We start from the raw sequence: 11,551 nt of genomic DNA, 5'->3' as shown, positions 1-11,551 counted from the left end.
ATGGATTTCACTGTGTTGGTGAACTTTGCCCTATGAATTTGTATCTTGTGAAGACGTGTGTCCAATAGAAGATCTTAGCTAAATAAATAAAAAACGCAAACTTTAAATCTGCAGAAGTGCAGTAGATTGCATACATTTTTTTTTAACGCAGCAGAGTGTGATGTCATATTATGACCATTGCGGAGTCCGTAAAAAATGTGCTTGCTCAAAGTCTAGCATGACCACAGCCTAAGCACCTTTTAACCAACATTTTTGCTTATTTTTAAAGAAAAGGAAAGATAAATGGGAATTTTTAATCAACATTGTCAAAAGTGGTGTCGATTGAGCTTAACTTGTACTGAACACGGAATATTCAATAATACAAGTTTATTAACAATTAAATTAAATCACTTTTCATTTGTCATAATTGATTCTACATTTCTTTCTAAGATGGTCCAGGGACTATTACAATTTCCAGTAATAATCCCTCAATAAAGCTTGGTGAACATTTGGAGATAACATGTCAGGCAGATGGAGATCCCCAACCAACAATCTTGTGGTGGAAAGAGGAGACTGAACCTGCACAGATTAAGAGCCAGAATGAAAAGCTCATAATAAATAACGCTTCCAGGTCTCAGGCAGGTTGGTACCGCTGTGATGCAAGCAATGCAGTGGGAAGCCAGCAAAGGAGGGTAAAAGTCATTGTTCAAGGTGGGTAAATGAATCAGGATAAGATTAGCTGTCTTGGCTAACCATTTTAAACCTGTCCATGATCTTTAAACTCCATTTAAATGCAGGTCCTCCAAACATCCCCAAAATCCAGCTAAGCCAAAGAGGAGACCCAAAAGAAGGAGAGAACATAACCATATTGTGTTCTTCAGACGATGGGTCAGCAGGACTGACTCTGTATAAACAGAGCGCTGCGTCAGGAGCTTTGAACAAACAAGCTGTGCTTTTAAACATCCCATCAGTCCAAATAACAGACGGAGGGATTTACATTTGTGAAGCAAAAAATGACTTCGGCACTGAGAGAAGCACAATCAACATTACAGTCGAAGGTGAGTTTGGAACATTTCTGGAGATTTCGCTTAGTAAATGTCTTTGCATGGGAAGTCACTTTGCACCAGTCTTATTTTAGTATTTATAGGCTATTATAGTTTTTATTCATATTCTTCAGTTTTCAATTTGGACAATGACTCAACTCCTGTGATCAAATATGTTGACTCATGTTTTATGACGGGTAGCTTCTGTCACTTTCCCTTTTTGCTCGCAAACTCGTTTCAGTTACAGATTCAGTTGTTGTGGCTTTAAGCTACTTTCAGTGCATATCATAGTAGCCTGCCTGACATTCTATAATTTATTTATGGACATAACATAAACATGCGCGGAGGAATAATGAAAGTATACAGTTTCCTGGCAAATCCATGCTGACAACTCTAAAACGGGAATAATTATTATAGGCCTACCATACTGATTTATGGTAACACATTTTGAAAGATGGTTTTATGATGTACTTGCTCATTATTTATATTTTATTATTTAAAAAAAAAAAATGGTCACATAGTATAACTTTAAGTGAAAGTGAAAGTGATGGCCAAGTATGGTAACCCATACTTGGAATATGACCTCTGCATTTAACCCATCCAAGTTAATGCACACACATTAGGAGCAGAGTAGTGAGTAGTTAACACATTATACAAACGTGGATACACACACCCAGAGCAGCGGGCAGCCTTTGTGTGGCGCCCGGGGAGCGATAAGGGCACCTGTCATTTCCCACCGGTTCTGGAATCGAACCAGCAACCTTTGGGTTACCAGTTCAACTCCCTAACCACTAGGCCATGACTGCCTCTAATTAAAAAAAAGTCATACAAATATCTACAACCCCCTTTGGCTGAGACATTATACAACAGCACTAATCATAACTTATTCAATAAGGCTGGAATATAATATTTCACTTACAATGATGTTTCTCTACTCCAATGATTCTTTACCCTTTAAATCTAGCACTACCCGATGTGGTGAAAATGGCAATACTGCCCACTGCAGGGTCGGTGTCACTGCTGACTATCGCTGGGCTGCTGATCCGATACTGCAGAAAGAAAGCCAGGACAAACTCCAGTAACATCACACTCAGCTAAACAGATGAAGAGCACATCAACAAAATGAAGCATTGATCTGAAAGGAACATTCACCTGGACATTATCTATACTGTAAATGTCTCATAGACAGCCAGGTGAATACATAGCTGGGCTGTGTTTTCTGTACTTATTTAGTCATTTTATTACTAACTGTTAGAGCCATTTCAGCGTTTATTTCCAGGTTTGGCCAGTAGGTGGTACTATGGTCATGGCATAGCTAAATGGGGCTCATCTACTTAGGAGGGTAGGTGTAATCAGACACAGGTGTTGCCAGAGGGGAAATGGCCAACTAGTTTTTGACCGCCACGGATGCGGTGGGTGTATGTTTGATAATGTGACAGTGTCGATGAAGATGGAAAATTGTTCCGTTATGGATAATGAAGACCTTGTGTAACAATAAATCATATCTCTCAAGACAGAGAGGAAATCAGAACTTGAACTCCTGTTACATTATTTCTGAACCAAACAAAGCGGCCACGGCAAGCGCGTCAACTAGCCGACTTCAAACCTCTGCGTAGCCCTCAGCTGCTTTAAGCTTAGGCTTAGCGTTTATACTAACAGTGTTATTTTCTAATAAGATGGATATTTGATGGACAATCTCTAAATACAACGTATATACAGTTCACCCAAAAATTAAAACTCATTAATTACTTATAATAACTATAAATTATGCATAATTAAATGCAATTAACCATAAACCAAACCATCATCCTAACCCTATAGTAAGTAGTACATATAGTTATTATTACTCAGTACTTAAATGTATAATTACACAGTAATACTGACAGCTTTAAATAAAGTGTTACACTTTTCTCTACTTAACCTCATTTCCTTATATTATCTTGCATCATGTGCTTGATATCTTGATACCTGACAATGAACTGTGAATATCCATAAACTTATAGCGGATGCTTAGCCAAATACTCTCTAATAAAATAAATATTCTGTCATTAATTACTTACCCGCATGTCGTTCCAAACCTGTAAGACCTTCGTTCATCTTAAGAACACAAATTAAGATATTTTTGAGTAAATCTGAGAGCTTTCTGATTCATATCAAAATTCATATTTTGATGACCACTGTTAAGTAAAAAAAAAAAAAATTATAATTTGAACAAACATTATGAAATGTTAAATTCTTTGAAAATATTTATAGATTTCCCTGCCAGCAAAAAAAAAAAAAAAAAAAGTTGCCAGCACAAGTGGCCCCCAGATTTTTTGTTGTTGTATGATTATCTGAATATGCAATATATCAAACATATATATACAGGTACTAAGTAATACTAATTAACTACATTTCCTTACTATAGAGGGTTGCACTTTATTTTAAGCTGTCATTGTTACAGTGTAATTATATATTTAAGTGCTGACTCTGAGTAATATTAAGCAACTATATACTTACTATAGGGTTAGGGTAGGATTAGGATTTGGTTTAGGGTTAGTTGCATTTAATTATGCATAATTTACTGTTATTACTTTAGTAACTACATGTAACGTGTAACAAGGACTGTATGTAATTTTTGTTTTTGATTACAATTTTTTTTTTTTTAAATAAACTAAAGATGAGGGAGTTGCTAAGCTTTTCCTGGTGTGAGATAAGCTGTTGTAATTAAAGGATTCAGATTTGTTCTCAGGAAATAGATTATGGCACAGCAGTTATTTTGGCTCCATTCGTAGCGATCACTTTGATCTGTAAATCACACGTCTTTCTTTCTTTCTTTCTTTCTTTCTTTCTTTCTTTCTTTCTTTCTTTCTTTCTTTCTTTCTTTCTTTCTTTCAGTCAGTGTCTCTCTCTCTCCTGTTTGCAGCATGTAAATCAATAGTTACCACAAAATGATACATTTTATTCACATATAAAAACTTAAAATATAATTTTTTAATCTTACAATTCTGACTTTTTGTCTCAGATTTGTGAGTTTATATCTTGCAATTTGGACTTTATAAATCGCAATTGCGAGTTTATATATCAATTCTGACTCGCAATTGCAAGTTTATATCTTACAGAGCCTCTAGGGACATGCAGATGGAAAAAATAGGAGATGGGAAGAATACATAAAAAATATATTTCAATGCTTTGCGTTCAAGCTTGTGTGTTTTTTGCGAGCGAAAGCAAATTTTCTCAGGGGAACATATTTTTTTGCGAGCGAAAGCAAAAGCACTGAAATACATTATATAATATAGAATGTATTTTTCATTTTAAATATAAATATACATTTTCACTCCTATGTCATATTTTTTCCCTTCATTTTCTCTCTTTAAAGGTTCCGTATTATCACGCAGTTCTGACTTTTTTTCTCCTGATTATGAGATAAACTCGCAATTGCAAGTTATAAAGTCTGTATTGCGAGATAAAAGTCACAAATAATTATCCTTTTTACTTTTTATTCTGTGGTGAAAACAAGCTTTCATAGCATCATAAGAACATGCATAAATTCTCAAATAAAAAAAGGAGAAGAATCTAAGACTACATTTCTAGCTATTAAAAATGTAAAACCACAAAGACCTGAGAATGTAGAAATGTTACGGTTGCAGAATTCCATCAAACCTGTGTTGGACAAACTCATGTATTATGAGATGTGCACTTTCAAGTGTTTAAAATCTCGAAAATTGTCCAAAAAGATGACATAATATCTCATTACTGAGATTGCACCTGTCTCTCAAAATGTGCTGACATCATATCCTGCTCTTGTGATTAGCATAGCTGGGAAAGCCGAACTGTGAGATCATGATGTTGGAGTAGCGGAGCGGCATTTCTCCGTAGATCTGTGTCAGCTTGTTGAGGCAGTAGGAGCGCTGCAGCATGTGCTCCGCTCTGTGCCACATGCCCACATACCCGCTGCTGGCTTCCTTCTCCAGGTTACGCATGTCCACGGGCCTCACGAACACCCCGGAGGGGCGCTTCAGTCCGGACACCTGTGAGAGATGATGTGCCACAGCAAAGTTCATGGCGATGTCGTCACAGTTCTGGGTTTGGTCCACCAGAGTGTGCACTTCACCGGGCTGATCTCGGAACAGCTCCAGGAAGCGCCGATGGAAGAACGCCGCTCCCACCAGGATCATTGAATAGCTAATGGAATGATGAAATGACATTTATTCGGCTGTATTGCGTGGTTGTGACTTTTGTGCTGCTCTTTTCCCAACACATTTTACTTTCAGAATGTGAAATAGGGATCAAATGCATTTAAGTGTCCACAACAAGGAACACTTCATCAGTAAAGTTTAAAACCAATGTTATTTTAGGATTATTTCTATACTATTATAGTATCTATTCATATTTTAAATCAGCTTTTATATTTTTATTTTTCATATTAGCGTAAGTTTTAGTAATTGTATTATGTGCTTTTGTCATTTTTATTTCTTTTTGGGGTTTTAAAAATATTTATATTTAGTATTTATTTTATATTTAGTATTTATATTTACTTATAATAATACTTTTAGTATTAATACTTTTCGACTTGAAGTCGACTAGTCGCTGATCATAGGCTATAGAGGGCGCAACAGGATAAGAAATCTTTGAAGTACACTTTTACGCTCCATTTCCAAAGTTAACATGACAAATAAATGTATACTCTGAGAGCGCACCACAAGACATATTTGATTATACCATCTGGATGCTCAAAATTAATCGGGTGAATGAATGTTTTAAACCGCTTATTGTACACGTAAGTTAATCGCCGTTCTGAACTAATGCACTGCTGCATTGTAACACACACACATACAGACAGTAGCGCACACATCACATCACATGCAGATCACACAGAAACATTCAGCAGTGCAGAAATGTATTGTCTCAACACTGTTTTGTGATTTATCAATAAAATAGCTTAGAAACCGAAAAGTTCAAGCATCAATTTCTTAACTAAAACCCACAGCTTCACTATTAGTAGAGCGACGCTGCCAGATATAATTAAAGGGATACTTCACCTCTGGAAAGATGAATGTGTATTTAAAATAGGTCATTTATGTATAAGAAATGTAAAGAAATTTTTGAATTTGGAGCTTTCTAGACTGAGAAAAGCCAGAAAATGTATTTTTGGCTTATGTGGATGAAAGACAACAACTCCCAGAATGCACTTGCTTTGCTGCTCTACGAGGCCACTCCCAAGCCACGCCTCCCGGTTAGAGAGCGCAGTTGAAAACAACAAGGTTAGGCTACTAGTGAGTCTCCGTGACGAGTTTGCCCGGGATATCGAGATCGCCCAAAATGTCCGGGATTCAGCTTTTGCGTTCTACAGTCGCCATTCATCATGTTTACTGTGGCGAGCAGGACGAGGCTGACGGCCGCGGGAGAACGATGAGAGGCCGGTGGCGTCATTACTGAGACGCGCCGATCTCCTATCTCTCACGGAGGAGCGGGAATTTTCTTAGCAATGTTAAAACGCACATCAACCGATCACTTGTTTAGCGTTCATGTAAACACTACATTCAGATTCACCAATCGGAATGAATTCAGTTAGATTGAAACAAAAGGTGTGCATGTAAACAATGAATGGCGACTGCAGAAAGCAAAAGCCGAATCCCGGACATTTTGGACGATCTCGACGGCCGGACATGTCCGGGAAAGAGGATGGTAACCCCTACTACTCCGCTTTCTCCACAGAACAAGAGCCTTCTAGCTTAGCTTCCAAAGAAAGACGGCTGATACTGTGTACATTCTGTGAGTGAGATCCCACCCTCTATGGGCGGGCTGAAAACATGCGGGACAGCCCCTCCTATTGGCTGTAGTCTTTAGCCTCTGGCCAGAAAATCCTCCGATGACGCAAAATGACGATTTTTGCGTCATCTGAGGATTTTTTCCAGACAAAAAATACATAAATCTCTCATCTCAGGGGGATATGAGGGTGGAAAGCACGGTAATTCGAAAATACTACAGGTTTTCTACTAATACAAAGCTTAATGCTAAATCCTGAAGTATCCCTTTAATTCACACGCAATCGCTCTCTCACTAATGCATTCATATAAATGTCATCTTTACTGCGCTGCTTTATCTGTATGTGATCTAGAACGAGCAGAAATCTGTGAGAAATATAAAGACCCAAAGACAAAAGAACTGATCAAAATAAGCTGTTATGTAGGAGAAATAGCCTTGTGGGTAGCGCTGTGTGTCATATGCCATAGAACAAGGCAACCCGCATTCGAGTCTCAGCTCGAGGTTCAGGCTTATTTGTTCATTACTGATGTCATCAGCGGCTAGTCGACTTGACTTTAATCACATAAATGTCAACTTTAAAACATCTGAAGTCGTTCTCCTAGTGGGCACTCATGCAATGTAAGCAATGTCGTACATCCGAGTGAACAAGACGGGGAAGTTAGCGAGGGAAGGGCATAAACAAATGGACTTAAACGCAGCCCTCAATCGCAAGCGCAGCACAGCTGTCAATCATGACGTTACACTTCGTTTTTATAGCGGTTTACTTTATGACCTATACTGCAGCCAGCCACCAGGGGGCGATCGAAATGCTTTGGCTTCACTTTTCAGGAGGGATGAAGTAGGGCTGAACGATTAATTGCACTTTCCATGTTATCGCACTTAAATCGAGATGGCTTATCATGATTTTAAAATCGCAAAGGCTGCGACAATTTTTTATGCGCAGCTTGTCATTGATGTACGGCTCTGCAAACGCTGCTCCATCTGAAAGCACTGTGAGTTTGAGTCACTTAACGAGTATTTGAAAAAACAACACGCGTCAAACATCTTTCCAAACATGAGAAGCATTTATGAACCTCTTGTCCAACAACAGACAACATTTAATAACATGCATTTACTCCAAACTCACTTCATAACGACAGTTGAGCTCCTCCTTCTGTGAGATGATGTGCCTTCTTACACAGAATAAGGCAGTCGTGTATTTATAAGTCATGTTTAATCAAAGCGTTTCAATCTTCTGTTTATTCAGCTTCTGCGGCGGGGCATATTTATCGTGTCTGTGTGAGAGCGCCCTCTGGCGTTCAAATGGGGCAGTATTTACTATCAATCAGCCGCACTCCACTGACAAGCTGCGCATAAAATAATCGCAGCCTTTGCCAAATCGCGTGCGGTTTTATTGCGATTAATCGTTTAGCCCTAGTATGAAGCGCACTCTCTTTTACAGCTATTAGTCACAGCAATGTTTTCACACTGCTTGGTAATATTTCAGAATATTCAACCATGAAAAATATAAGGAAAGTTGTTTCCGAGGTGAAGCGAGTTATAGGTCAGTTTTGGTTTCATGTCCGACTTTTGCATTAACTTGGAAATGCAGAATTTTTCCAAATCTCACCTGTCGCCTCCACCTTTGTCTGGATCCTGAAGCTCAAAGCTGCCATAGCTGTACACACCAGATGCTGTGGTCACATGCTTCCGTGGAACAAAACCCACAATCTGATCTGGGAATTGCTACAACACAAATTTAAATGAAAACAAGTTTATGTATTTGTCCCTGAAGAGAGAAATTGAAACAGAATGTAAAAAGATAGTCAAGTAAAACACAGATCAAATTTCCTAGAGTTGCTTTCAGAAAATATCTCCACAGAATGTCAATAACACAATGCTTATGGCAAACATTACCTTCCAGACAGAAAATGCAAAGCTGATGTCAGGAACACTGACCAATGTGTCATCGTCTAGCATCAAAACAGCTGCCGGGTGAAAGAGAGTGTCGGTCAGTACAATCTCAAAGACAAGAGCACATTAAATACAGTCGTAATGAATCTAGAAGGATTGTGCTTTAAAGGGACAGTTCACCCATAAATGACAATTAATTCTGTCATAATTCATTCACCATCATGCCGTTCCAAACCTGTTTGACTGACATACTTCTGAGAAAACATTACATTGTATTAAATAAATAGGACAGAAATCATATTTAACTTATCTATTAATTTATTAAAAATATAGCACATTAAAATGCGGTTCATACATACCATCACTACTTCTATGATGAGCATGATTTTCATTTCTGAATTAACATTTGTTTAGATAATTTTGTAGGGCATAAAGTAAAAACGGTCCAAATGGACCTTCAAGACTGTGTTACGGTCAAGTTTCTTAAAATATCATATTATTTGACTTTTTATGACAAGCCAAAATTAGTCCCAGCTCTAAAATGTGACTTCCCTAAAATCTTGACGGTATTTAGGAATAAATAATTTATGACATTTGTATGAATAAAATGTTTAGTAATCTGCACTGTTCCCGTTAAATAAAAATGTGTACACTCATTTGTGTTTTAATCTAGATTTTAAAAGACTTTTCCTTTTTATTATCGTGGGCAGTCTCAAATGTCATTGACCCCTGACCCTAAATGGGAAAAATACGGATTTTTAACTTTTTTTGTGTGAACTACCTGGCAGGTCACCTCTCCTTCACGTGAGAATCACACCCCTATACTGTCCTGATACTGTTCGTTGCTCAGACTCGCTCTCCCAGTTTAAAACTAGATTAAAGTCGCATCTCTTCAGCCAGGCATTCATATAATCCTATAGTTCAAACTACAATCCGGCCTCTAGCTCATAAATGCCAGAGGAGAACTGGCCCCCGACTGAGCCTGGGTTCTCCCAAGGTTTTTTTTCTCCATTAGGTCACCTGATGGAGTTTTAGGACACCATTAGGTCACTTGATGGAGTTTTTTCGGTTCCTTGCCACTGTTGCCTTTGGCTTGCTCAGTTGGGGATATTTTGGGGATATTTAATTTAATTTTATCAATCAATAAATTCCTCTTGAAAAAAAAAAAAACTTTGTTGTATTATTTTAATTTAATACTGTGAAGCTGCTTTGATACAATCTGTATTGTGAAAAGCGCTATACAAATAAACTTGACTTGACTTGACCTACCGTCAGTCTTGATCTCAGGGTGCGGATGCAGTCGATTGCGCATTCTGTTGACGCTCTGCTCTTTGAAGAAGACGGGCACAGGGTGTGGGCCGAGGGCATCCCATAGTTTCCTGGGCGGTGGCTCGCCGGGGTTATTCCACACTATGATGATGCACTGCAGGTGAGGCACAGCCTGATAATGATTGAGGAGCCTGAGGAGTATATCGGTGCGGTTGTACGTTTGCATGATTATAGTAAAACTGTCCTCTGGGTCCGGGAGGGGGAGTGAGGCGTTGGATCTATGGCGGAGCTGTCGGAGAATCCTGCCGTCCTCATTGTTAGGCAATAAAAAGGTCAGAGAGACTCCGGCCAGAAGCAGCAACACAATAGAGATGATGATGAAGTGTGTCCGCATGCGGCCCTATGATCTGCAGAAGCACCAACCAATCCTGAAGACAGGAGAATAGACAAGAGGTTTGAAGAGATGCAGAGATGCACCACGTTTTCCACAAAAATATGAAGCTGCACAACTGTTTTCATCACTCATAATAGTAAGAAATGTTTATTGAATGGCAAATCAACATATGAGAATGATTTCTGAAGGATCATGTGACTTTTTCTCTTTTTTTTAGCAAAATGTTGTTATTACTGAAATAACGTCTTAGACAATGATTGATCATATGTATTATACTCATAAACACGAGATATGCAATATTTTTGTTTCAAAAAACATTAATATAAAAAGTTACAGTAAAGACTTTTACTTTATTACAAAACATTCTATTTCAAATAAATGCTGTTCTTGTGAACTTTATTCATCAAGAATAATTTTTTTTTTTAAATGCATCACGGTTTCCACAAAAAAATGAAGCTGCATAACTGTTTTCAACACTCATAATAGTAAGAAATGTTTATTAAACGGCAAATCAGCATATGATAATGATTTCTGAAGGATCATGTGACTCTGAAGACTGGAGTGATGATGCTGAAAATTCAGCTTTGACATCACAGGAATAAATAACATAAACGGATATTAAACAGAAAAAGGGTATTTTAAAGTATAATAATATTTCAAAATATTACAGGTGTTAATGTATTTTTGCAGTCTTGGTGAGCACAAGAGACTTCTTTCAAAAATATAAAAAAAAATCTTATACCCACTCGCCTAAATATGTGAAAAAGTTCCACACTGAAGCTGGACTTATTGGTGGAATTTAATAAAGGGGGAAACATTAAATGTAGATATTGCACAATCTGTGCAAGTTTTATTCTCAGAATTTTCAGTTGTTGTTTAATGGCGCAAACATAAAAGGTCCACATCGAGCAAACACAACAAACAGGGAATAATACGTGCTAACACATATGTTCATCATACCCGGATGCCTTTCATGCATGCCAACAGTTTTACGAAAAATGACTGTGTGCCTGTCTAAAAACAACAGAAAACATTGTAATTAAAACTTTAACGGTGAAAGACACTGCATGCGACGAATTATCACATGCATGTCATGAAGCAAATAAACTCAACAGACCTGTCATGATAGACAGTAACATGAGTAGATTTGCATTTTGAAATAAGACAAAGCAACAAGTACCTCATTAAGTGTGTTCCCATCATATAACCCAAGACTCCTGAAGGA

The 11,551-nt window shown here is 37.8% G+C and overlaps 2 protein-coding genes across 4 annotated transcripts in view; one reads left to right on the top strand and one right to left on the bottom strand.

Annotated features, from left to right (window-relative positions):
- The window catches only part of LOC309501653 (vascular cell adhesion protein 1-like), an 83,948-nt gene extending 81,395 nt beyond the window's left edge, over window positions 1–2,553 (top strand). For all 3 annotated transcript variants that reach the window (XM_082173815.1, XM_082173816.1, XM_082173814.1), the window contains 3 exons: window positions 430–690; window positions 777–1,037; window positions 1,987–2,553. In XM_082173815.1, the coding sequence (XP_082029941.1) occupies window positions 430–690; window positions 777–1,037; window positions 1,987–2,120 (656 nt within the window). In that variant the 3' untranslated portion in view covers window positions 2,121–2,553. The remainder of the gene's footprint in view (window positions 1–429; window positions 691–776; window positions 1,038–1,986) is intronic.
- Window positions 2,554–3,988: 1,435 nt separating this feature from the next.
- Window positions 3,989–10,360, bottom strand: LOC309501663 (exostosin-like 2). The gene is made up of 4 exons (XM_082173829.1): window positions 9,933–10,360; window positions 8,667–8,737; window positions 8,380–8,495; window positions 3,989–5,186 (listed from the first exon to the last, which is right to left on the bottom strand). Exons 1-4 carry the CDS (start codon window positions 10,324–10,326, stop codon window positions 4,793–4,795), a joined length of 975 nt encoding a protein of 324 aa, XP_082029955.1. The 5' UTR covers window positions 10,327–10,360; the 3' UTR covers window positions 3,989–4,792.
- Between the last annotated feature and the right edge of the window lie 1,191 nt (window positions 10,361–11,551).

Source organism: Leuciscus leuciscus (assembly GCF_965113295.1).
Source record: "Leuciscus leuciscus genome assembly, chromosome: 6".
Classification (NCBI taxonomy): domain Eukaryota; kingdom Metazoa; phylum Chordata; class Actinopteri; order Cypriniformes; family Leuciscidae; genus Leuciscus; species Leuciscus leuciscus.
Note: the sequence above shows the minus strand (reverse complement) of the source record. Positions and strands in the feature narration are given on the sequence as shown.

What these genes read in the sequence shown, in the direction of transcription:
- LOC309501663 (XM_082173829.1), bottom strand. Translation starts at nt 10,326, where the DNA reads ATGCGGACACACTTCATCATCATCTCTATTGTGTTGCTGCTTCTGGCC. An exon ending in TTGCATTTTCTGTCTGGAAG is followed by an intron (nt 8,496 to 8,666) that starts GTAATGTTTGCC and finishes TTTGTGTTGTAG; the next exon opens with CAATTCCCAGATCAGATTGT. An exon ending in GACAAAGGTGGAGGCGACAG is followed by an intron (nt 5,187 to 8,379) that starts GTGAGATTTGGA and finishes TCATTCCATTAG; the next exon opens with CTATTCAATGATCCTGGTGG.